Source organism: Lactuca saligna, chromosome 4 (assembly GCF_052625555.1).
Source record: "Lactuca saligna cultivar CGN05327 chromosome 4, ASM5262555v1, whole genome shotgun sequence".
NCBI classification, from domain to species: Eukaryota; Viridiplantae; Streptophyta; class Magnoliopsida; order Asterales; family Asteraceae; genus Lactuca; species Lactuca saligna.
In genome coordinates this window covers 10,495,301-10,523,045 of record NC_136420.1, presented here as the reverse complement: position 1 = coordinate 10,523,045, position 27,745 = coordinate 10,495,301, and the positions used below count along the sequence as shown (strand labels likewise).

The window sequence follows — 27,745 nt, the reverse complement described above, 5'->3', positions numbered from 1 at the left end:
TAGATCTATAATCAAACTCATACGCTCCCCAATGAAGGAGATTTTGATACAAAAACAGTCATGGCAGGTAGTGTCATGCCCTGTTTAATGGCTCACATAATTGTGTTAATGTTTATGTAATGTATATGTGTGCTAGCTGTATTGTGCGTTCTTTCCCTGTCTAGCCTGTATGTTTGTTTCTCGTCATAGTGTCTAGTGTTTGTTTCTCCTCACTTTGTTTCATGTTTGATTCTCATCATAGTATGTATTGACTCATGTATGAATTGACTCATTGTATGTTTCATTGTTCTAGTAATAGTATCTTCCTAAACTACCCCTGTGGTAGCTTACTAATAAAGTATGAACATGTCTGTATGCCCTTGCTACCCAAGGGCATGGAATTGAATGAAAGAAATAACCTTTTATATCTATATACATATACATAATATATAACTAGGATTCAAACTACCTTCGGACAACTATCCTTGATACCCTAAGACCACATCAAACAAGAACAGGAAGCAGGGTAGACTAGCAATCCTAAGTCCTTTCAATCCTACTTATATAACTATATTTATACAGATACATAGAATATAAGTTTAAAAGAGTTTAAGTAAAAGTATTTGACCATTTAAGGAGTTTGTAAGACAATTTGAGGTAAAACAGTTTGATAAATAGGTATAAATATGGCAATATCAGTCGTAGTATACGTTAAATCAAGAGAGTGCATAAAAAGAACGTCAAATCTGACTTCGTATGAGGAAGTTATGATTTTTCTAAGATTTGGCTTAGTAGTGCACAACTCGAAATTCGAATTTTAGATCGAGCGGTTTTTGGCCAACGCGACCTAAATGAGAGTTGAAGATCTCATTAATAGGAACTCAACGATAAAAAGATAGATGAAAATGGAGTCCATATGAAGAAGTTACGAATTTTATGCGTTCATTTAATAGTGTAATCTTCTCATACTGCTAAATTTAAAATTGGTCAAGAATTAGCTGATGGAGTCAAAAGGAAAGTTGTAGATCTTGTCTTTACCTACGTGTGGATATAAATAACGTATAAAACGGAGTTTGTATGTAAAAGTTGTGAATTTTTAAAGATTGGTTGTTTTACTTGCATCCGACGTCACGTGTCAGCACCAGACTTCGCCTTGGTGTATAAGCAAGGATCACGACGTGAGCACCTTGTTTCACGAAGTGAGAAGGCCCATACAACCTATAAATAGAGGCGTAAATCACCCCCAAAACTCACACCTTTCATACCTTTTCTCTCCCATTACCCCCAAACCCTCTCCCCCTTCCTAGCAACTTCTAAGTGCTAGAGGTGAGTCCCGGAGCGCCAAAAGGCTCCGAGAAGAAGAGATTTTGGCTCAGAAGTTCTGTCCACCCCTGTAGAGCCCGACTCCTAGCCAAACCCCCGGTAAGTGAGTTATGCTTACCCTACTTTAAGTATAATTTATGTTTAAGTTCATTATCATTATTATGAACCTATAAACAAGATTTATCAGTGATTCCAAGTCGTTATACTGATTAATCTGCTTACGGGGATGATGTATAGGCTATGATTTAGTGAGGTGTTTAAAGTGGGATTTCCAAACAGTATACTTTGTATACCAAACAGACCTACCTCCGATATGATCCTACCTGGTTGTTCCTTACTTGATAGATCATGAGTTCATTTTTCTATTAAAAAAAAACATTAACACTTATTACTGTCTTTTTATTGTACAGATGGACCTTCACATACGAAGAAGCAAAAAGAAGCAGATAGTTCATCATAAACACTAACAACATCTGAGGAAGAAACTATTGCCTTCACGGACATTTTGCAACACCATCAGCAGTTCAGTACCAGGGACAAACCTTACAACAATTTGACCACCTGTGCAACAAATGAAATATTTAGATGAAAACCATAACTTTTGAAATATCAAAAGGATGAAATTGTAATTTAGTCTATAAATAGTAGTGGCATGTTACCCGGAAATAACCAAGATAATAATTGTATGTAGAAGGAGTAATACTATTGTCTGTCCCCTGGGGTATCCAAAAAATATCATTTTCCAGGTAAATACTCTGCAACATGAAATTGCAATAAATATAATATGTGGGTCAAGGTGATAGAAGTTGGAGGGAAAAATAGACATTTAGATGTCACTGGTTTTTGATAGTCATGTACTCTGATGTTAAGCAAGACAACATACTGCCTCTCCTCTCTGTGTATGTTGAATCATATGAATAAGATCCCATGAAAAATGCCCAAACCTAGAATTACATTTCATCATTAACAGATTTAGTTAAAACTAGCCAAAAGGGTAAATGAGTAAATTGTACCGTAATATAAAAGCCTCTTTTTTCGCAAGTGTTCCACTCCCTCATCGAATATTCTGTTTTTTAATGCATCTGGATCCGTGGCTCAGCCTTCATAATCCAAAAGGCTTGACCTCTGAATAACAAAAATAACATTACACTGAATATATGAGAACACAAAAGGGCAACTTGCTTATTTTGTTTACACTGAATATAGACAATGCACTATTTTTTTTTTACCAAAAAGAGCAACTTACTTACATTTCTTTACCAATAGAAGCAATGTACTTATATTTTATACCCTAAATAGCAACGTACTTAAATTTCTTTACTGATAAAAGCAATAATATACTTTATTCTTTATCCATAATAGAAAAATACTTATATACTTTTACCTGTAATAGCAACATATTTTTATTTCCCTACTAAAATGAGCAAAATGTATTTTATTTGTTACATATTGCTAATTATTGGTAAAGAGATGTTGCCATTTTTATAAATTTAACATATAGGTGACTACCAAACATATTATGAAACCATGAAATAAGTAGCAAAAATTCAAACAAAATACTTAAACAGTACTGTAGAGGAACAGGACATTTCCATAAACAGTGAAGAGCCTTTCTTGATCAACTTCAAATATTTTGAATATAAAATGCTATAAATGTTGACCAAAATAAGACAAGTTCAAATTTTTAAAATGCAATGTCTTAATAGGAAAATAATTAAATGCACAATGTCTTAATAGAAAAAGAGTAGAAAGTACAATTAACTTAAAGGAAAAATAGTTGTCAAAAATATTGAACTATAATTGACAACTGGAATCAAACAATAGTAACAACAATAAGTTGCTTGTTCAAGCATCACAGCTGAATGAAGAGGCTCTTGCAAAAAAAATGAAGTTTTTTAACAGTATTCTCATTAAAAGTACAATCTTAAAAGTAAATAAGTGAAAGATCTATCCAATTATTGCACATATAGCTTTTTTCTTATTAGAAGATTCTTGCTTATTAGGATATTACACAAATAAAAGAAAATAAGTTGTTGCTTATTGCATTTAGCACTAAATATAACTTACACTTTAAGAAAATCCCTAAAATAATTAAAAAGCATGAAAGATTAACTCAAATCAAAGAAACTCATGCTATTGGGGATGTTTAAGTCTGTTAATGTGATATCAAGACATAGTAGATTTTTGAAAATTACAATGTTTCTAACTCCATGATCCCTAAAATGTTTATTTTCTTAAAAAGCATGCTACTGAAACACTAATTGGAAAATGGAATGAAAACACTTTACAAAATGAACAACAAAAACAATTGCAATTAGACTACCTATGCATTATAAGCAAGCCTCTTCTGCTGATGAAACCAGATAACAGGGCTTGTCTTCAAGAGACTGTAAAACATTAAAAAAAGAATAGTTACACATTTGTTAAAATAATTCTTGTGCTTAATTCCATCCTACAAATGCAACAAAAATTTTGCATTGGCTTTAACTGATGACTACATACCACAATTTCCAACACATGTTTACCTCCCACATCAAACCTCCAAGAAAAGTATACCACCTGCATCCAAAGAGGGTAATAACATAATTTCAACCAATTCAGTTTATAATATCAAAGCTTTGATAATTAGTTAATTCATTAAGAACTAACTTTGCAATACAATCACCAACCAAGGGTCAAAAGAGAAATATATTTTGCCTTATGGCATAAACAAATGCATATGAAAACCTCATAGATGTTAATAACAATGAAAACAAGATCAAATTATAGCACAAAAGACTGTAACTTAAAGGACAAAACTAACCTTTCTCAGACAACCACGGATTTAAGCTTTAGCTTTTTTAAGGTATCCATGTCTATTAAGTCAAAAAGAGGTATTATCTTACTACAATAATAAACAATCTAATAGAACATACATACATACATACATTACAAAAAACTAAAATAATACTTCAGAGGAATAGGTCATTTCCATAAATAGTGAAGAGCCTTGTTTGATCCTCTCTGTGGCATATTGAGTTGGATGAAAGGTCACATTATCCTTGAGGTTTGTTATAATTGTTTAGATCTTAAAAGTATAATATCTAAGTATGTTAAATTTTCAAAGTGCACTGTCTTAATAAGAAAAAAAAAGTTGAAAGTACAATGTTTAAAATATTTTGAATATAAAATGCTATAATTGTTAACCAAAATGAAACAAGTTCATATTTTCAAAATACAAGTCTTAATGGGTTAGATTTTTCAAAATGCAATGTGTTAATAAAAAAAAATTAAATGTACAATGTCTTAAAGGAAAAATAGTTGTCGAAAAAATTGAACTGCATTGTTATAATTGGCAAGATGTTTGATTTATCAAAGTATAGTGACTTGATAGGAAAAATAATAAAATTAAACTGTCTTAATATAAGGTTTTTATACCTTAGCATCTAAATAGCATTCAATTACAAAATACAAAGTCATGAGGAAACATGGAAAAGAATTTTTTTTATTATTACCATATTAGACATCTTGCATGTATATTATTAAGTAATCAGCAAAGTAGAATTTGGTTTCTTACCTTGGCATCGTATATGGTTATTTAGCCTTTTTCCAGATTTCTAGATGCTCTTGACTGCTCCAGTTATCCAATCTAATAACCACATATTAGCAATTGAAATACATATTTTAAGATTCGCTTACAATCTTCAGAAATTCATATAACATGGGGAAGAATCTATATGTTGATAAGGTAAACACCAACACCCTCTTTATATATATATTGACCACTTGTTTTTAGCATTTCAGCCCACCAAAGACTACATCATGTGGCATTTCCCTTCCTTGATGTCCCATTTTCGCTAAATAAAATCACACATTTTAAATAAATAAAAGACTTGACTAAATAACAAATATCTTTTGTAAAGAATTACCAGGCATACTAAATAAGTGCTGGAGGCATTTTCCATGCAATATTCAACATCTTTTATTATTATTATTATTATTATTATTATTATTGATTCTACATGAAGCATGTTAATCCCATCATTTCCTGAAGATAGATAATACACAAGCATGAGTTTGGAACAAAGGGGTATTTCTGGAAATACACAAATAGGGTCATAGACTTGTAATCAGTGGATAGAAAGCGGTGATTTGATAAAGCAAAGTTCATAATTTCGTAACAGAAAGGCATAATAACCCAACACCCTTATTGGAACTCAAAGTTACCTTTAAGTAATCTTTGCATCTTCGGATTAAATGCAACATTAAACAATCTTTCTCTATGAGCACCATATGACTAGTCATCTGGATTCATAACACTGCAACAACCACAAACCTAATTGAGCATCAATAAGCCACTCAAATTGAAAAATACAATAAATTTATCATTCCCATCATATCATATACTATGTTACATAATCGTGGAACATAATAGGTCTCACTCAATTCCACCATCATCTCATCCAACAATTTCAAACATGAATGAAAATACATTGCCCATTAAGTCAAAAAGATACATCAGTTTTGTCATGATGTCATGAAGTACAGTAAGGAAATCATTATCTTGAAAATAATTCAAACAGAACATAAATTTTGAGTTTCTTACAATCTTACTCCTTGATAAAATCCAACTAAGCCACCATAGTACACCAATAACATCTGGTTCGAGCATGTGAACAATTGGCATTTTGTCCCATTGGAATCTTTATCTTTTTGTGCCTTTTGTCTCTGATAGTGAATTATAAGGGTGGATGCATAATAGTTATCTGTGACAATTGACAAAAAGATCAACAACTGAAATGTCAAATTGATTGATTAGCAACTAATACAAAATCTGGCTTCTACAGAAGAGTGATACACATCATCAGGACCTGATTGACATTAACTGCAGTTTGATACATTTGCAGCATAAACAAAGACAACTTATGTCAAGTTTTTATATTGAAAAACTTGCATATTGTAAGTACCAAAATTGAAAAAAAAAAAAAAAAAAAAAAAAGCTACACTCAGGGACCAAAATTTAAAAAATACTTAAAAGAAGATAGAAAAATCATTTATATACTGTATTTATTTTCTGTTACAAAAACATTGTTATTCAAAATTGAAAATTATCTATTAAATACTAATAGTAAAACAAAATTATTTATTAAAATATTAATATATGATCAAGTAACAAAAATTGCCACCAGAAAAAAACGATATGAAATCCAAACTTTTTTAAGATGATTGGTTTGGTTGAAAGAAAATGTAACAATTTAATTCAAAAAAATGATTTTTTAACAACTTTCTCATATATAATATTTTTAATCACAAAAGAGAATTGATTGTTACCTCATCAGTTATACAAAGGTAAAAACGGACATCCTCTTTATATTGACCACTTGTTTTTAATATTTCAACCCACAAAAGACCACACCATGTGGCATTTCCCTTCCCTGATGTCCTAATTTGCTAAATAAAAGCACATTTAAAAAAATAAAAGGATCAGCCAAATAACAAGAATCTTTTGTAGGAATTACTAGGCGTAAGGTCTCAAGTTATCCTACACGAATGAAAATACAGTAAGCAAGTAATAAAGAAACATCAGTTTTGCCATTATGTGATTAAGTACAATTAAAAAAATCATTATCATGAACTTAATTCAGAAAAAACATAACATTTTTGTTTCTTACTCTTTAATAAAATCCAGCTGAGCTACCATAGTACGCCAATATGATATGGTTGGACCTTTCATACATGTATGCTAAAGGAAGATAAGATACATATAACTGAAATAAGCATGGGCAATATTATATTACAACAAAATAATGTTGAAACAATTGGCATATACTTAATTTCAAGACTTCTACTAGAAAAAAAAACATTTACAATCGGGTTTCCATGGAAAAGTATAGTCCCCTAACTATGTAAAAAAAGGAATAAATTCCAGTTATGTTAAAAAAAAATTCAACTATAGTAGACTTGAAAAGAAAAAACATAAGTGAAAAGGAAATACAAACCTTTTGGTGTCCGCTTGTATAACATATTGTAACATCATCTGGTTTTGGTGGACAAAAAGGGTGATGATTGTCACTTCCCTAAAAAGCACCGATTCATATAGCATACGTTTGCACTTCATCTTTGTAGTACACACACAAATTACACCAACAGGGTATGATGGTTGATCATCGGATGTATATTTCATCTTAGGAACATTCACATCTGAAACAGGAACATCATTCATTAATATTGGTTTAAATGCAAGAAATACTAAAGTAGTTTCATTTTTCCAATTATAGAATTGTGCTTGAAAAAATCTACCCAGTTATAGCAATGTCATAAAGTATGTTAATCCCATCATTTCCTGGAGATAATACACAAGCATGACTTTTAGGAACATAGGGGCATTTCTGGAAATACATTTAGATGTCACTGGTTTTTGATAGTCATGTACTCTGATGTTAAGTAAGACAACATACTGCCTCTCCTCTCTGTGTACGTTGAATCATATGAATAAGATCCCATGAAAAATGCCCAAACCTAGAATTACATGTCATCATTAACAGATTAACTTAAAACTAGTCAAAAGGGTAAATGAGTAAATTGTACCAAAATACAAGGTTGACACACCTAAAATTCCTTATCTGATTTCTGCAATTTGGTCTCAAAGTTATGTCATTTCACTAAAAACAAAGATCAAAAAATTACAAACCTCATAAAGGATCAAATTTTAAAAATTCAGCTACACTTATGGGCCAAAATTTAAATATTACTAAAAAAAGATAGATAAATCATTCATATATTAATATTTAAATACTGTTACAAAATCATTGATATTCAGTAATGAAAACTATCCTTTAAGTACTAATAGTAGAATAAACTTATGTATTAAAGTATTAGCATTTGATCCAGAAACAAAAATTGCCACCAGAAAGAATGAGATGAAATCCATAATTTCTTAACATAATTGGTTTGGCTAAAATAAATAGTAACAACGTAAAGTTGCTTGTTCAAGCATCACAGTTGAATAAAGAGGCTCTTGCAAATAAAAAATTTAAGTTTTTTTTAACAGTATTCTCATTAAAAGTACAATCTTAAAAGTAAATAAGTGAAAGATCTATCCAACAATTGCACAGTTAGCTTTTTTCTTATTAGAAGATTCTTGCTTATTAGGATATTATGTAGTGACAAAGAACATGGTTTGACATGCAGAATTAAAGCTTGTACAATTGAACATGGTGATTTGGGTGTTTAAGAGATATATTGAATGTATATGGTGTTTACAAAAAGGATCTAGATCTAGACTACATAATTAACACACACTTACACACTCATTTCTACATCTCTCAAACACACCTCTACAAGTGGTATGAACCCACTATTTATAGAGGTGTTTACATGTCTCTCTCTCACTCTAACTACCAAATGAGTCTAAAGGCTAAATCACCACATGCAAGTGGGTTTTACAAAAGTCAACCATTTACAAAGTCATGAATGAATAACTTTGCAACCCCAACATTCTCCCCCTCAAAGTTAGGAATGAATGACCCACTTCAAATCTTCCAAAATCAAGCACTACGCGGTTCGAGCCTCAAAGGTGACACGTGTCGACACGAACTTCAATCTTCAATTCTTCTATGATTCTTCAATTTGGGCTCTACGATGTGAGACCATACAATCCGAGCAACAACGAATGACTAAGAGTATTCCAAACTCCAAATAATCACCCAATAATTGCGCATAAAAACACACCCCAAAAATCTTCAATAATTCCAAACCTATTTCGAATACATCACTTCCGAAATTCCAATTGCATCATCTCGTAATCTTCAAAACTTCAAGATCACTTCAGTCTTCAAAGCCGCGTAATATGAAAAATTCAAGTTCGAATTTCCATATAAAACTTCTCCCCCTTTTTATAATCGAAATTTGATTATAAAACTCCAAAGGAAAAAGAACGTGCTCTATTCGGAATTTTAATGTCAAAACTCCCCCTTAACATGTGGCATAAACTTTGTGCTTCAATCCAGAAAACCCATAAAATATTCAATTTTTATTGCCGTTCACGGATCACCTTTGACAAAATTTCTCAAAAATGGGTAGAAATTGTCAATTTCAAAATTCTACAGTGACCCGTTGCGCCAAAAACAGCCAAATATGCGAAACACACTCCCTTTTGCGAAACTGGGTAAAATGTGTAAATTCGCACAAACTGTAAGGATCAGATTTGGAAAATCTGCAATTTCATCATTTTATGACCCCATTTGCGAAGTTGGGTATAAACTGTCAAAAATGCGAAACTACAGATATTCGTTTTTACAATTTCTGCATCTTCAAACTTGCGAAGTTGGGTTACTTGTGTTATTTCTTGAAAAGAGCAGGGACCAAATGCGAAACTCTTGGCTTTCTTCCCCAATTCGCATTTTACTCTAAAAGCTTTCGCATGCTTCGCATATTCATTCTTACACCCTTCGCATCCCTTCGCATTAAATAAATGCGAACTTGACTGAGAAACCCAAATGTGAAATCAGATGCGAAACCCACTGATTTCAAATGCGAACCAAATTTTGATGCGAACTACCCAGATGCAATTGGAGATGCAAACGTTCATGCGAAACCAAATCATCAACATCGACTCCCATATATCCTTCGCAATATCGACTCCAATCCTTCAATTAAACATTCATAATTGTCGCTTCCCTGTAGATGTGAATCATCAATTAACCACAACAACTCAAATCGAAATCATCAAAGAACCTCACATCAACATCCAGGCAAGAAATCAACTCCAAACATCGAATTCCAAATCCAGTTTCCAGTAAATCAAACTCAAAATCGAATTCGCAACTTTTACCAAAAGCGAATCCCAAAATCGAGTTTTCTGAATCAGTTTTTCAATCTCGATCATTCCAACTCGTCATCCAAAAGCGAATCCATTCCAAAATCTAAACTCCAAACATCGCAAATTCACAAGTATCGACTATCACCAGTTCGACTATCAAAATCCATTGATTAATCGCAAATCATCGATTATCCATTCCAAGCATACCCTTCGAACATCGAATCAATCGAGCCATCTGTTCTCGGTTCGTTCCCATCGATTGTTCGTCAACAGTATAACAAATCCAACCAATTTCGAAATTAATCTCCAAATTAAACCCGATTTCGACATTCACATCCCAAATACAACCTGTATAAACAAATTTCGACCTCTAATTCATCGATTCATCACTTCAATCTCATCTTTTTCACAGTTTGACTTTTTAAAGTCAACAAACTATGAACACGAAATTGAATATTCTGATGGCCAATTTTAGATCAAAATGTGTTTGTTCAACTGTTCTTCATCTCCTTCAACTGTTCATGACAATATTGATCAAAATCTAAGATCCAATTTTCGATTCCTTGACTCTTACTTGATCATAATCGATTATTTTGATTGAACACAAATAATCTAATCGATTCACAAGTTTACCAACGATAATCGGTAATCAATTTGCAAGAAATATAAGAAGAAATCGATTTACAAGAACTCTGAAAGAAAATACTAACTACGAACCGCCAAGAATGTACAAATGATGAATACGTATGATGAACAATTAATGACGAACAGCAAGTAAGAGACAAACACGTTTATTGTTAATTGGGCTTGAACAACATTATCAGATAAAAAAAATCATGTGGGCTAAAGAATGAACCAATCAATACTAATGGATTGAGAATTGGGTTAAACCTTGAATTAATTGATGATTTGGGCTACTCGATGAATAGTATCGGGATCTCAAGATATCAAATGAATTACAATGAATTTTGGACTAGTTTTTGATTGAAACGAATAAATGCAAGTTGAAACTTGAATCGAACAAACGAATATAAAATTGGGTTGGGAATTGATTAACAAAAAAATTATTGGATCATAACAAATGGGTTTTTCAAAGAAAAATTTAGATCCAACGAGTCAAATGATCACAAATTAAAAACGTAACGCACGATTTCAATGAAATTACGAGAGATCATAGAGAGACTCACCAAAATTGATCAAATTGCGACAAAAATTGCCAAACCGAGAATCGTTCTTCAAAAGTCACGTTGATCGTGAAAACCAAGCTCTGATACCAATTGTAGTGACAAAGAACATGGTTTGACATGCGGAATTAAAGCATGCACAATTGAACATGGTGATTTGGGTGTTTAAGAGATATATTGAATGTATATGGTTTACAAAAAGGATCTAGATCTAGACTACATAATTAACACACACTTACACACTCACTTCTACATCTCTCCAGCACACCTCTACAAGTGGTATGAACCCACTATTTATAAAGGTGTTTACATGTCTCTCTCTCACTGTAACTACCAAATGGGTCTAAAGGCTAAAGCACCACATGCAAGTGGGTTTAAAAAAATGTCAAACATTTACAAAGTCATGAATGAATAACTTTGCAACCCTAACATATTACACAAACAAAAGAAAATAAGTTGTTGTTTATTGCATTTAGCACTAAATATAACTTACACTTTAAGAAAATCCCTAAAATAATTAAAAAGCATGCAAGATTAACTCAAATCAAATAAACTCATGTTATTGGGGATGTTTAAGTCTGTTAATGTGATATCAAGACATAGTAGATTTTTGAGAATTACAATGTTTCTAACACCATGATCCCTAAAATGTTTATTTTCTTAAAAAGCATGCTACTGAAACACTAATTGGAAAATGGAACGAAAACAATTTACAAAATGAACAACAAAAACAGATGCAATCAGACTACCTGTGCATTATAAGCAAGCCTCTTCTGCTGATGAAACCAGATAACAGGGCTTGTCTTCAAGAGACTGTAAAACAATTAAAAAAGAGTAGTTACACATTTGTTAAAATAATTCTTGTGCTTAATTCCATCCTACAAATGCAACAAAATTTTTGCATTCGCTTTAATTGATGACTACAAACAACAATTTCCAACACATGTTTACTTCCCACATCAAACCTCCAAGAAAAGTATACCACCTGCGTCCAAAGAGGTTAATAACGTAATTTCAACCAATTCAGTGTATAAAGATCAAACCTTTGATAATTAGTTAGTTCATTAAGAACTAACTTTGCAATACAATCACCAACCAAGGGTCAAAAGATAAATACCTGGAACGACAGAAAGCATTATGAAACCATGTAAATAAATATCAAAATTGAAAAAAAAAATAATAATAATAAAACCTTTTAGACCTAAACCACCAACCTAGCAATAAGAACATGTTGTTTTAACTGTAGCAAGAAACTCGAAGACTCCTCCACTATAGAAGTAAAGAGGAGGGAATGCTAGACCTGAAATTAGTAGATCACATTTAAAAATTCATAAATATATTTTGCCTTATGGCATAAACAAATGCATATGAAAACCTCACCACTTGTCTCCTGAAAAAATCTTATAAATGTTCATAAAAATCAACTCCAGATTAATTTATTTTAATGCATGCCACAAGAAGAAGAGAAGAGGAAAAAAAAAAGGATTATTATACTTAATAGGAAAGCATTGTAACATGTGATGAATGTTGTGAGCATCTAAACAGATAAATCTATACCTTAGCATTTGGTTGTCAAACATCTGATGCATACAACATTCACAATTTGAACTTCTATGCATTTGTTAGATGGACCTCTTCTTTATAATCTAATAATATTCAATAGAGACCAATTTCAATTAAAAAATTAAATGATAAAGACAGTTTTTTTAAATGAATTACAGCAGGATTGGGGGAGAAAGCCCCCATTTAGGTCAAGAAGCTCTAAACATTCGTGTGGGTTTAGTTTTACTCATGTGATGCCCCATTTGGGTTTAAAAAAGGTGCATGAATGCCATGATCAAACTTTCATATGTAGGAAGCCAAATTGGGCAAAGCGTAAGAGAAATGACCATAACCAAAGCCACTTGTCCATTTTTTTTTTTTTGCATGAAACACAGATAAATGAAAAAGTTGCTATTACAACAATACTGTAATAAAAAGAAATGAAAGGAGGGTTGTATAAAACAGAAATAAATGGAAGTAAGTTCCATGATATCAGGAGACAAGGGTGATGCACCTGAAACCATAAAAGCAAGTTTTTCTTTACCAATTTGTCCCACATAGCATAGGAGATGCACTCTTGCCTGAAAGATATAATATCAGACATATTATATATTCTTTAAAGTATGGAAAGCTAGCTAAAAGGCTCCCTCCCTTGTGCTGATTTTTTTTCTATAAAGAGTTACCTTTAAATAATGCTTGCCTCTTCGCATTAAATGCAACATTAAACAATCTTTCTCTATGAGCACCATATGACTAGTCATTTGGATTCATAACACTGCAACAACCACAAACCTAATTGAGCATCAATAACCCATACCAAATTGAAAAATACAACAAATCGTTGAACATAAAAGGTCTCACTCAATTCCACCATCATCTCATCCAACAATTTCAAACATGAATGAAAATACATTGCCCATTAAGAGTCAAAAAGAAACAACCGTTTTGTCATGATGTGATTAGGTACAATAAGGAAATCATTATCATGAACTTAATTCAGACAGAGTATGAAATTTGAGTTTCTTACTAATTGATAAATTCCAACTAGGCCAGCATAGTACACCAATATCATCTGGTTGGAGCATGTGAAACAATTGGTATTTTGTCCCATTGAAATCTTTTTGTGCCTTTTGTCTCTGATTGCAAGGGTGGATGCACAATAGTTATCTGTCACAAAAAGATCAGCAACTGAAATGTCAAAGTGATTGATTAGCAACTAATAAAAATTTTAACCATTTGAAACTTACTATATGCAATGTCTGTGTGGCACACAAAATCTCGCTTCTACAGAAGAGTGATATACATCATCCGGACCTGATTGCCATTAACTGCAGTTTGATACATTTGCAGCATAAACAAACACAATTTATGTCAAGTTTTTATATTGAAAAACTTGCATATACTGTATTTATTTTCTGTTACAAAAACATTGTTATTCAATAATGAAAATTATCTATTAAATACTAATAGTAAAACAAAATTATTAATCAAAATATTAATATATGATCAAGTAACAAAAATTGCCACCAGAAAAAAACGAGATGAAATCCAAACTTTTTTAAGATGATTGGTTTGGTTGAAAGAAAATGTAACAAATGAATGCAAAAAAATGATTTTTTAACAATTTTCTCATATATAATATTTTTAATCACAAAAGAGAATTGATTATTACCTCATCAGTTATACAAAGGTAAAAACTGACATCCTCTTTATATTGACCACTTGTTTTTAATATTTCAACCCACAAAAGACCACACCATGTGGCATTTCCCTTCCCAGATGTCCTAATTCGCTAAATAAAAGCACATTTTTCAAAAAATAAAAGGATCAACCAAATAACAAGACTCTTTTGTAGGGAATTACTAGGCGTAAGGTCTCAGTTATGCCATGTCATCCAACAACTTCAAGTTATCCTACACGAATGAAAATACAGTAATCAAGTAATAAAGAAACATCAGTTTTGCCATTATGTGATTAAGTACAATTAAAAAAATCATTATCATGAACTTAATTCGGAAAAAAACATAACACTTTTGTTTCTTACTAGTTGATAAAATCCAGCTGAGCCACCATAGTACACCAATATGATCTGGTTGAACCTTTCATACATATGTGCTAAAGAAAGATAAGATACATATAACTGAAATAAGCATGGGCAATATTATATTACAACAAAACAATGTTGAAACAATTGGCATATACTTAATTTCAAGACTTCCACTAGAAAGAAAAAAAGCATTTACAATCGGGTTTCCATGGAAAAGTATAGTCCCTTAACTATTTAAAAAAAGGAATAAGTTCCACTTATATTTAGAAAAATATTCAACTATAGTAGACTTGAAAAGAAAAAACATAAGTGAAAAAGAAATAGAAACCTTTTGGTGTCCGCTTGTATAAAATATTGTAACATCATCTGTTTTGGTGGACAAAAAGGGTGATGATTGTCACTTCCCTAAAAAGCACCAATTCATATAGCAATTAAATCAGTAATCAAATAGCAGAAACGATAATTTGATTAAGATTCAAGCTAACCTTACTTAGGACCCCAAAAATCAAATTTCAATCTCTAAAATCCTGCAGCTAGAAAATTACAAACATAAGTCCAAATATTTTTGTAGCAAAGACAATCAAAAAACTGTTTCAAATATGCAAAAATGCATCCGAGTGTATGTTAAAATAATTGGGAAAGGAAACATAACTTTTAGTTAGAACCAGAGCACACTTCTGAGTTAAAAATACAAACAAATACATTATCTTTCCCTAAGTGAATCTCTAATAACCCAATAAGTTATTTAGTATTTTAATTTGGCTTGTGATTATTTACTTATCTCTACATAGTGCCATTAATTTTTGATAGTCATATACTCTGATGTTGTAACTGAGACATCATACTGCCTCTCTTTGTATGTTGAATCATATGAATTAGATATCCCACAAAAAAATGCCCAAACCTGGAATTACATGTCATTAACTGATTTAGTTAAAACTAGCCAAATATTATTGGTAAAGTGATCCAAGTATGTTTCCACAATGAGTAAGGAATTGGCATATTGCTATTATTTGTCACAATGCTTTAATCTTGAAAGTTATTCACAACAAATACACAAACGTTTTCTGATGAACAGAAACAAAAAAAAATGACTAGTTATAAACAACAACAGTTTTTAAACATATCAGATATTAAACACAACTTTCTTTAAGGAAAGAGATGAATTTTGTTGGGGTTTCAGTTATGCTGCTTGAACATGAAAATGAAAGTGTTGAACAAGACTGGGGCAAAATGGTCATGTTATATATATATATATATATATATATATATATATATATATATATATATATATATATATATATATATATATATATATTCTTTTTTAGAGAATCTTTTCAGGGATTAGGGTACAATTATTCACCTTTTGTATAACATATTGTAGCAACAAACATCATCTAGTTTTGGTGGACGAAAAGCAGAAAAAGAAAAGGGTGATGGTTGTTACTTCCCTAAAAAGCCATGAATAATCTTTAAGCGGCCTCCAGGTGCCCACAACCCAAACCATGCATCCTTCTTCATCAATTACCTGTCTCCTGACAAAATCTTAGAAAAGTTAATTTCAATGCATGCCAAAAAGCAGAAGAGAAGAGAGTAATGATTATTATATATATACATAGCATACGTTCGCACTTCATCTTTCATCTTTGTAGTACACACACAAATTACACCAACATGGTATGATGGTTGATCATCGGATGTATACTTCATCTTAGGAACATCCACATCCACATCCACAGGAACATCATTTATCAATATTGGTTTAAATGCAAGAAATACTAAAGTAGTTTCATTTTTCCTATTATAGAATTGTGCTTGAAAAAATCTACCCAGTTATAGCAATGTCATAAAGTATGTTAATCCCATCATTTCCTGGAGATAATACACAAGCATGCCTTTTAGGAACATAGGGGCATTTCTGGAAATACATTTAGATATCACTGGTTTTTGATAGTCATGTACTCTGATGTTAAGTAAGACAACATACTGCCTCTCCTCTCTGTGTACGTTGAATCATATGAATAAGATCCCATGAAAAATGCCCAAACCTAGAATTACATGTCATCATTAACAGATTAACTTAAAACTAACCAAAAGGGTAAATGAGTAAATTGTACCAAAATACAAGGTTGACACACCTGAAATTCCTTATCTGATTTCTGCAATTTTGGTCTCAAAGTTATGTCATTTTACTAAAAACAAAGATCAAAAAATTACAAACCTCATAAAGGATCAAATTTTAAAAAATCAGCTACAGTCATGGGCCAAAATTTAAATATTACTAAAAAAAAGATAGATAAATCATTCATATATTGTTATTTAAATACTGTTACAAAATCATTGATATTCAGTAACAAAAATTATCCATTAAGTACTAATAGTAGAATAAACTTATGCCTTAAAGTATTAACATTCGATCCATATGTTAAGATTCGCTTACAATATTCAGAAATCCATATAACATGGGGAAGAATCTATGTGTTGATAAGTGTGGAACATTAGGTGACCCTAATAACAATCCGTGATGACAATGTTTTTGTTGTTAGCCAAAACTACACTAATATTAAAATCAAGTAAAAATGATAATAGAACATCAATACATGATTTAACTTGATAAACAAACCAACAAACTACATTATGTTAAACAGAACACTATCAGACCATGACTAATCTGAACAAAACCTTTGAAACAGGGCAAAGCATAACAGAAATGACCATAACCAAAGCCACTTGTCCATTTTTTTTTATTTTTGCATGAAACATAGATAATGAAAAAGTTGCTATTACAACAATACTGTAATAATTAAAAAGAAATGAAATAAGACACAAATAAATGGAAGTAAGTTCCATGACATCAGGAGACAAGGGTGATGGACCTGAAACCATAAAAGCAAGTTTGTCTTGTCTTTTATTTTGTTAAATACTAATCTGTTTGTCCCACATAGCATAGGAGATGCACTCTTGCCTGAAAGATATAATATCAGACATATTATATATTCTTTAAAGTATGGAAAGCTATCTAAAAGGCTCCCTCCCTTGTGCTGAATTTTTTTTTTTATATATAGTTACCTTTAAGTAATGTTTGCCTCTTCGGATTAAATGCAACATTAAACAATCTTTCTCTATGAGCACCATATGACTAGTCATCTGGATTCATAACACTGCAACAACCACAAACCTAATTGAGCATCAATAACCCATACAAATTAAAAAACACATAAATTTATCATACCCATTGTATCATATACTCTGTTACACATAAATTCAAACATGAATGAAAATACATTGCCCATTAAGTCAAAAAGAAACATTTGAAGCCTAAAGAAAGACAGTTTATGTCAAGTTTTTATATTGAAAAGCTTGCCTATTGTAAGTACCCAAAATGTAATATTACTCTAAAAAGATTGATAAATTTTTGTACCAAAAAATTTAATTATTGTTACAAAACCATTGATATTCAATAATGAAAATTATCTATTAAATACTAATAGCAAAACAAAATTATCTATTAAAATATTAATATATGATCAGGTAACAAAATTTGCCACCAGAAAAAACAAGAAGAAATCCAAACTTTTTTAAGATGACTGGTTTGGTTGAAAGAAAATGTAACAATAAGATGCATTAAATGTACAATGTCTTAATAGACAAACAGTAGAAACTACAATTAACTTAAAGAAAAAATAGTTGTCAAAAATATTGAACTATAATTGGCGACCGGAATCAAAAAAACATATTATTTTGAAGGCAAAAGGTCTTGTGTTATACTGTTGATCGCATTTACCATTTAATATTAAATTTTTTTTATTAGACATCTTAATATATTTCCAGCATAAAGAAAGGCGATTTATGTCAAGGTTATACATTCAGGAAATCTAGCGACTAGCTTCAAAGGATAATCTGTCACCAAAAGAGAAATATGTCAAGCTTTCATATTCAATCATTATAATTTTTGATGATGAACCAACCTGTGAAAGTAAACACTCTCCACTTTCATGTCTTCAATTTCTTTGGAAGATCAACATTGTACCAGTGTTCTCTACCACTAACATAGCAACAAAATCAGTAACAATGGTGTTAAATGTAGAGCAAAAGAAGAGGGTGTATTTACATTAAGAATATGAAATCTAGAGTTGATAAAAACTACCATGGAACAACAAAAAATGTACATTGATTTAGGCAAAAGTCTCTTGTTTTGATGACTGAAACAAACTAATATCAAATCCTAACCTTCATGAGTGTCCTTCAAAACATCATCCCCAAATGTCTGTAACATATCAACTATTCATGTCTTATTTTTACAGCTTCTCCTATCAAACTAATTTCGTTTCGAGTTTTCAGAAAGTGGACCACAAAGATAGATGCATTCAACAATTCACACATTGAATCCAAATATTTGATATGCAATATAAAACTTTTAGGTGTGATGGCGATGATCTGGTGTGAGAACCAACAGCCTTTTTTTTCTTTGCAAATTGGGCCCAGCCAATTAATTAGGGGATATTTTAATTGTCTCTTTATCTTGTTTTGAGTTTTAAAAAACATACGTGTGTTTATCCTTTGTTTCCGTTTTCTTAGGAGCTGATTACTATTTGTTTTTGGTGGAACTTATTCTCAGCAGTTTTTTTGTTTTAGAAAAAAGTTGAATAAAAGTTTGTTTTCTGGGAAAACCTTTGTTACACGAGTTCTTGCTGCTGATTCTCACAGAATCGGTATCAGAGCCCAGAACTCGATAGGCGGCGATGAATCACAATGGACGAGGAGCTCGACAACAACCCCGTAGAGACGCCGACAGAGGCAACGAGGATTACGTACGAGATACACGTGATGTTGCAGAAATCGCAAGGTTGCAACAACGAGTCCGGGACTTGGAACTGCAACAAGAGGAACGCAGAGAAGAAACCGAATCAGATCTCGGGTTTTTCGGTGATGGTGAAGACCGAAATCCTTTTGGGGGACGGAATCAACCTCACAGGCGGCATCAAATAGATCCAATTCGATGGAAGGCTGAACCCTGACGACTTCATTGATTGGTTGAGCACTGTTGAACGTGTTTTCGACTTGAAGGACATACCAGACAACTTTAAGGTAAAACTTGTTGCCATTAAATTACGTAAGAATGCATCGCTGTGGTGGGATCATATAAAAAAGAAACGAATCCAAGAGGGGAGGTCCAAAGTCGAGACGTGGGCCAAGATGAAGAAGCTACTACTTGACAAATTTTTACCAGCAACTCACCGCCAGGAATCATTTTTGGAGTACCACAACTTGCATCAACGAAATTCTACAGTGGAAGACTTTATTGCCGAGTTTGAACGATTACTTACGTATGCGCTGTGGGGCCGAAGAACAGGAAGAACAAATTATTGCCCGGTTTTTAGGATCATTACGACCCGAGATCGCTGATGTGGTTCAACTCCAACCCTATTGGTCCTTCACAGACGTGTGCACTTTGGCACTAAAGGTAGAAAGACAGAATAGAAACAAAAACAAAATCAACCCAACCAAGCTTGGTGCCACCAAACCTGACTTGTTCCGAACCTCGTCAAGCAAACCATCCAATAACGTTACCAAGACCATCCCATTCAAAACTGAAATATCTAAGTTAAACCGGTGTTTCAAATGCCAAGGCATAGGCCACTTCGCAAGGGATTGTCCCAATCAACAGCTTGTTACCCTCACAGAAGATTCTCAGCCTCTCTATGACACCGAACACGAAGAAAAAGAGGAAACGGTGGACGAAATTATTTATCCAGACAAAGGTGAAGCATTGGTGGTACAACGAGCCCTCAGCGCCACGCCGACATCGACAAGTGGCGACACTTTATGGTTGCGAAACAACATCTTTCGCACTAAATGCACAGCCAAGGGTAAGGTGTGCACCCTGATCATCGACGGAGGGAGTTGCGAGAATATGGTGGCTACTAGCATGGTAGAAAAGTTGGCATTGGAAGTTCAACCCCACCCGGAGCCGTATCAATTAACATGGCTAAGAAAAGGAAACGTGGTCAAGGTTAGTCAACGATGCTTGGTAAAATTCTCAATTGGTAATCGATACTCCGACGAAGTGTGGTGCAAAGTTATTCCTATGGATGCTTGTCATGTACTCTTAGGGCGGCCGTGGCAATACGACAGGCACACCAAACACGACGGCTTCAAAAATACATACTCATTTCGAAAAGACGGAGTCAACATCACCTTGGCACCCTTTGACACTCGTGAAACAGGGACTGAAGCATTAATTTTAACAAAATCCGCTTTTCTATGCCCTTGTGATAGTAGAACAAAACAAGCCACGGCCGACAACCCCACTAGTTGTTCAGGCTCTTCTTGATGAATTCCAAGATGTATTTCCCGATGAGATCCCAGCGGGTTTACCTCTCATGAGGGAAATCCAACACTGTATTGATTTTATTCCTGGGGCGACAATACCAAACAAACCTGCGTATAGAATGAATCCTAAGGAGTTTGAAGAGATGAATAGGCAAGTAACTGAACTCCTTGACAAAGGACTGATTAGGGAAAGTATGAGCCCATGCGCGGTACCCGCGTTGCTAGTACCCAAACATGGAGGTGCATATCGGATGTGTATTGACAGTAGAGCTGTTAACAAGATTACAATCAAATACCGCTTTCCTATACCACGTTTTGAAGACCTACTCGATCAGTTATACGGTGCATCGGTCTTTTCAAAAATCGATTTAAGGAGTGGCTATCATCAAATTCGTATGCGACCCAGGGATGAATGGAAAACGGCATTTAAAACACGAGACGGTCTCTATGAATGGATGGTGATGCCTTTTGGACTATCTAACGCACCCAGCACATTCATGCGTTTGATGAATCATGTATTTAAATCTCTTATTGGGAGTTGTGTCGTCGTGTATTTTGATGATATTCTAGTGTTCAGTCAAGATGTGACCCAACACCTTCGACACCTACGTGATGTCTTATCCATTTTACGAGACGAGAAGTTGTTTGCTAATCGGATTAAGTGCCATTTTCTTGCAGCTGAGGTTTTATTTTTGGGTTATATTGTATCTGGTGACGGTATCCGTATGGACGAATCTAAGGTGGAAGCCATCACGACCTGGCCTGCACCATCATCAGCTCACGAGGTTAGAAGTTTCCACGGGTAAGCTTCATTTTACAGACGTTTTATTAGAAATTTTAGCTCTATAGTAGCTACCATCACTGATTGCACCAAAGGAAGCCAATTCAAATGGACATTGGCAGCTAATAACGCTTTTGAGGAGTTGAAGGAAAGAGTGTCCCGAGCACCAGTACTAGCACTACCGAATTGACCGAATTTCAATCTCGCCTTTCAAGTTGAGTGTGACGCTTCTGGTGTTGGGATTGGGGGTGTCCTCAGCCAAGCTGATCGCCCCATTGCCTTCTTTAGTGAGAAACTCAATGAAACCAGGCTCAAGTATAGCACTTATGACAAGGAGTTTTATGCCATCATTAGGAGCTTGGAGTATTGGCGTCACTATCTTTTACCTAGTGAGTTTGTGTTATACTCAGATCATCAAGCTCTTCGTTTCATTAATGGCCAACACAAGCTCAATCCGCGACACGCCAAGTGGGTTGAATACCTTCAGGACTTCTCGTTTGTCATCCGTCACAAAGCAGGTATCAATAATACAGTGGCTGATGCCCTCAGTAGAAGATGAGCCTTACTCACCTTACTCCAAGTACAAGTTGAAGGGTTTGAAGTGCTTCGTGGGTTGTATCTCAACGATCCGGACTTTGCAGAAATATGGAAACAGTGTCAGGCATCGACTGGTTTGACAATGAAACACTACTCGATTCATGATGGGTTTTTGTTTAAAAATCAAAAACTTTGTGTACCAACATGTTCATTACGTGATGCTATCGTGTTAGAAAGTCATCAGGGAGGATTAGCGGGCCATTTTGGACGGGACAAAACTGTTAAGTTGGTGCAAGAACGGTATTTTTGGCCTAAAATGATTGCTGATGTATCACGTATTATTGATCGATGTCGAAGTTGCCATGTAGCCAAATCTCAACACTCCTTTACCAGTTCCAGATGGACCCTGGGAGGACGTTAGCCTCGATTTTGTTGTTGGTCTTCCACGTACCCAACGACAGAAAGATTCTATCATGGTGGTAGTGGATCGGTTTTCAAAAGTGGCGCATTTTGTCCCGTGTGCAAAGACTTATGATGCAAGTCAAATTGCCCGCCTCTATTTTGCTGAAATTGTTAAGTTGCAAGGAGTGCCTAAATCTCTCTCTTCTGATCGTGATGTTAAGTTTGTGGGACATTTTTGGAGAACACTTTGGAAGCGTTTGGGTTCCTGTCTCCTTTTTAGTAGTGCACATCACCCTCAAAGTGATGGACAAACGGAGGTGACAAATCGCAGCCTTGGTAATCTCCTGCGCAGCCTTGTGGGGAACAATCCACGCCAATGGGATCTTATCCTACCACAAGCTGAATTTGCATACAACCGCTCGTCACATCGATCAACAGGTCGAAGTCCATTCTTTGTTGTTTATGGACGTAATCCGTTTACTCCATTGGATCTGGCGCCATTACCTGCTACTGACCACTTTAGTGCTGAAAGGGAGGAGAGGTCGGAGCAGATTAAATCGATACATCGACAAGTACGGGATCAGATTGTTAACAATAATATCGTGTACCAAAGGCGTGCTAATGTTCATCGCAAGCGGGTTTCCTAAGGGTCGAGCGGGCAAGCTTCAACCACGGGCAGATGGACCATTCAAAGTGTTGGAGCGTATCAATGACAACGCGTATAAAATTGAGTTGCCAAGCCACTACAATGTGTCTGCAACATTTAATGTTGCTGATTTGAAACCTTTTGTGCCAGAGGAAGAGGAATTGTTTGACTCGAGGACGAGTCCTCTCGAAGAAGGGGAGGATGATGGCGATGATCTGGTGTGAGAACCAACAGCCTTTTTTTTCTTTGCAAATTGGTCCCAGCCAATTAATTAGGGGATATTTTAATTGTCTCTTTATCTTGTTTTGAGTTTTAAAAAACATACGTGTGTTTATCCTTTGTTTCCGTTTTCTTAGGAGCTGATTACTATTTGTTTTTGGTGAAACTTATTCTCAGCAGTTTTTTTGTTTTAGAAAAAAGTTGAATAAAAGTTTGTTTTCTGGGAAAACCTTTGTTACACGAGTTCTTGCTGCTGATTCTCACAGAATCGGCATCAAGGTGTCTTGCTGATTCTAAGAAATGCCACATTCTAAAGTAGTTGGTTATGTACAATAGATCTGTTTCACATGTAATTATTAAATGCAAATATTTATATTCAATATTTTTTACATCATAATAAAATTTATATAATTAAGGAGTGAAAAAACCTCTCTGATGATCCATCGTGGACCAAAAGAAAAAAGAAAGATCCAGAAACATGTTCATACCCAGGATCCATGTCAGTTGAAGAAAAAACAAAAAGGCCTGCACATTCAGTATAATCAAAGACTTACATGTAACTAACTTAAATGAGAGAATGAGAAAGAATGCACTTACATGTACAGGATGATCAAAGGCTTCATGGTCTGAAAAGAATACACATACACATACACATATGTTGCATACAAGTTCAACTTCTTTATTGGAAAACTGGAACCTTGTTTGTACAAAATCAGGTTGAGAAGCTGCATGGGAGGGTAACTAAATACTGTCAAAATGATAAAATTTTAACTCTTACAACTGTGTAATTTTATGCAGTATAAGCGTATAACTAGGTGAAAAACTTACAGATGGTTATAAACAAGTCACTTAATAGGAAAGCATTGTAACACTTGATGAATGTTGTGAACATTTAAACAAATAAATTTATACCTCAACATTTGGTTGTCGAACATCTGATGCATACAACATTCACAATTTGAACTTGTATAGCCTGTAGGGGTCAAGTTTCTTGTCTACAAACTATGCATCTACCTCTTCTTTATAATCTAATATTCAAAAGAGACCGATTTCAACGAAAAAGTCCAAACAATAAAGACAAAGTTTTTTTAAATGAATTACAGCCAGAGTGGGGGAGAGAGTCCCCATTTAGGTCAAGAAGCTCTAAACAATTCATGTGGGTTTTGTTTTACTCATTTCATTTAAAAAAAGGTACATGAATGCCATGATCAAACTTTCATATGTAGGAAGCCAAATATTTTCAATATGACAAAAATTCGAAAAATCAAAATCCAAAATTTACAAAAGCATGGAAGAATCTGAACAAAACCTTAGAAACAGGACAAAGCGTAACAGAATTGACCATAACCAAAGCCACTTGTCCGTTTTTTTTTTTGCATTTACAACAATACTGTAACAAAAAGAAATGAAAGGAGGGTGATATAAGACACAAATAAATGAAAGTAAGTTCCATGACATCAGGAGACAAGGGTGATGGACCTGAAACCATAAAAGCAAGTTTGTCTTTTATTTTGTTAAATACTAATCTGTTTTCCCCACATAGCATAGGAGATGCACTCTTGCCTGAAAGATATAATATCAGACATATTATATATTCTTTAAAGTATGGAAAGCTAAAACTACAATTAGATTAGAATTGAGTACAAATGTTAATAGACAATCATTACATGATTTAACTTGATAAACAAACCAACAAACAACAATATGTTAAACCTAACACAATTAGTAAAATGCAAATCAATGAAAGTGAAACAAGAAAAAGCATTATTAGGTGCTGGATTCTTTCATGATTACATACCCACAGAAAGAGATTTGACTAGATCATCATGATATTCATAAAAAGGCTGACAGAATCAAACTTGCAATTTTGTCTCTAAATCTAATTGCAATTTCCTTCACCATTGTATTTGTATCTTTCAAGTTTTACTTTAAAGATTAGTTTATTATATCTTACCCATGAATATAATCTTTAAGCGGCCACCACGTATGAAGCCAAACCATGCATCCTTCTTCACCAATTACACAAAATCTTAGAAATGTTAATTATAAAATTGCAATTTCAATTTGTGTCCCATTGACATCAGTCTAATGCATGCCAAAAGCAGAAGAGAAGAGAGTAAGGATTAGTATATTTATACATACCATACGTTTGAACTTCATCTTTGTAGTACACACACAAATTACACCAACAGGGTATGATGGTTGATCATCGGATGTATACTTCTTCTTAGGAACATCCACATCTGAAACAGGAACATCATTCATCAATATTGGTTTAAATGCAAGAAATACTAAAGTAGTTTCATTTTTCCAATTATAGAATTGTGCTTGAAAAAATCTACCCAATTATAGCAATGTCATAAAGTATGTTAATCCCATCATTTCTTAGAGATAATACACAAGCATGACTGCATGAGTTTTAGGAACATAGGGGTATTTCTGGAAACACATAAACATGGTCATAGACTCATATCTTTTGTAATCAGTGGATAGAAGGCAGTAATTTGATAAAGCAAGTTCTCATAATCTCATCACAGAAAGGCATAATCAACCAACACCCTTATTTGAGATTCAATGGAACATAAAAAGCATCAAGTGTTTTATAGTTTTATTTGGTTTCTAAAACATTTTCTTGTTGCAGAGTAATGAATGGAATTTGTCAAACAAGTTGAAATTAAGAATAACAATCAATCTCAGATTAATGTATGGAAGTGGTTCACAAAATACTTTTGAAATGAATGGAATTTGTCAAATGAATTGGTATTTGTCATGTGTATGATTGACATGAAATAGAAAGGATTTCAATTCTATTCTTTTGTTGTTTTGTGTTTATTTTGAAAACCTATCAAAAGAATTGAAGTGCAATATGTTAAATGACAGAAACACCCTTTAGTGGTTTTTTTATAAAATAACAGAATTGCTATATACCAAAGAAGATTTTATTTACGATATTAAACACTAACTATATACACATCAAACATACACTCTAATTTCATAAACATTTTAACAAAAAGAAAGGACACTAATGGTGAAACAATTAGATGGAAAACGGAATAAAAATATTTTACAAAATGACCAACAAAAATGGATGCAAAAGACATAAAACATGAGAAAAACTGGAATGCAGATGCAATTACACTACATGTGCATTATTAGCCTCTTCTGTTAATGAAACCAGACAACAGATAACAGGGCTTCTCTCCAATGTCTTGAGCTTCCCATACCATAACTTTTTTATTTTTCAAAGATATTATTAAACAAGGAAAAGAGAGCACTTACATTCGTTAAATGATTCTTTAGCTGGATTTTGTGTTTAATTCCATCCTACAAATGCAACAAAATTATTGCATTGGCTTTGATTGATGACTACAAGCCACAATTTCCAACATATATGTTTCATTACCACATCAAACCTGCCAAGAAAAGCATACAACCTGTGTCAGAATCATTGATATTCAATAATGAACTTTATCCATTAAGTACTAATAGTAAAACAAGATAATTTATTAAAGTATTGTATGATCCAGTAACAAAAATTGCCACCATAAAGAGAGAGAGATGAAATCCATACTTTTTTCACATAATTGGTTCGGCTGAGATAAGAGGTAACCATAAGATACTTGTTCAAGCATATCACAACTGAATGAAGAGGTTCCTGCAAAAAAAAAAAAATGAAGTTTTTTAACAATATTCTCATACATAATGATTTTATTCACCAAAGAGAATTGTTTATCATCTCATCAGATATACAAAAGTAAACATCAGCATCATTAAGAAGCAGGGGTAAATGATTCATGTTAAAAAGATCCAAAAACTTATATGTCAGTTGAAGAAACAACAAAATACAAACAATAAATTATCTTTCCCTAATTGAATTTCGAATAACTCAATAAGCTGTTTAATATTTTAATTTGGTTTGTGATTATTTAATTCTCTCTACATAATTTAATCC

The 27,745-nt window shown here is 33.3% G+C and overlaps 1 protein-coding gene and 4 long non-coding RNA genes across 19 annotated transcripts in view; all 5 read right to left on the bottom strand.

The window, feature by feature from the left end:
* Positions 1-1,731: 1,731 nt before the first annotated feature.
* Positions 1,732-3,884, bottom strand: LOC145038328 (uncharacterized). Its single transcript, XR_013679321.1, has 5 exons — positions 3,805-3,884; positions 3,626-3,689; positions 2,316-2,427; positions 1,962-2,246; positions 1,732-1,863 (listed from the first exon to the last, which is right to left on the bottom strand). It is a non-coding gene; the product is annotated as an uncharacterized LOC145038328 (long non-coding RNA).
* A 978-nt stretch (positions 3,885-4,862) lies between these two features.
* On the bottom strand, positions 4,863-7,024 carry LOC145038293 (uncharacterized). The gene is made up of 5 exons (XR_013679295.1): positions 6,954-7,024; positions 6,613-6,732; positions 5,888-6,047; positions 5,509-5,600; positions 4,863-4,930 (listed from the first exon to the last, which is right to left on the bottom strand). It is a non-coding gene; the product is annotated as an uncharacterized LOC145038293 (long non-coding RNA).
* A 4,833-nt stretch (positions 7,025-11,857) lies between these two features.
* LOC145038291 (uncharacterized) lies at positions 11,858-13,620 on the bottom strand. 2 transcript variants are annotated; one of them, XR_013679292.1, is made up of 5 exons: positions 13,512-13,620; positions 13,343-13,409; positions 12,501-12,586; positions 12,330-12,403; positions 11,858-12,099 (listed from the first exon to the last, which is right to left on the bottom strand). It is a non-coding gene; the product is annotated as an uncharacterized LOC145038291 (long non-coding RNA). The 2 variants fall into 2 exon arrangements; XR_013679293.1 differs by lacking the exon at positions 13,512-13,620 and having other exon boundaries at positions 13,373-13,499.
* A 241-nt stretch (positions 13,621-13,861) lies between these two features.
* On the bottom strand, positions 13,862-15,874 carry LOC145038292 (uncharacterized). The gene is made up of 6 exons (XR_013679294.1): positions 15,361-15,874; positions 15,204-15,280; positions 14,873-14,943; positions 14,501-14,741; positions 14,076-14,156; positions 13,862-13,995 (listed from the first exon to the last, which is right to left on the bottom strand). It is a non-coding gene; the product is annotated as an uncharacterized LOC145038292 (long non-coding RNA).
* A 1,782-nt stretch (positions 15,875-17,656) lies between these two features.
* LOC145041201 (uncharacterized) overlaps positions 17,657-27,745 on the bottom strand; it is a 29,985-nt gene continuing 19,896 nt past the window's right edge. For 9 of the 14 annotated variants that reach the window (XM_078989164.1, XM_078989166.1, XM_078989163.1 and 6 more), the window contains 9 exons: positions 27,365-27,448; positions 27,073-27,206; positions 25,936-26,036; positions 25,748-25,802; positions 25,273-25,356; positions 25,103-25,183; positions 24,706-24,821; positions 24,391-24,518; positions 24,133-24,318 (listed from right to left, as the gene is read on the bottom strand). Coding sequence is in view for 1 of the 14 variants with exons in the window: in XM_078989178.1 (XP_078845304.1) it covers positions 25,173-25,183; positions 25,273-25,356 (95 nt within the window). In the remaining 13 variants the exon portion in view is untranslated. Of the gene's footprint in view, positions 17,841-17,944; positions 18,037-18,843; positions 18,921-24,132; positions 24,319-24,390; positions 24,519-24,705; positions 24,822-25,102; positions 25,184-25,272; positions 25,357-25,747; positions 25,803-25,935; positions 26,037-27,072; positions 27,207-27,364; positions 27,449-27,745 lie in introns of those variants that run through there. The other 5 variants (XM_078989165.1, XM_078989170.1, XM_078989171.1 and 2 more) reach the window with 5 other exon arrangements.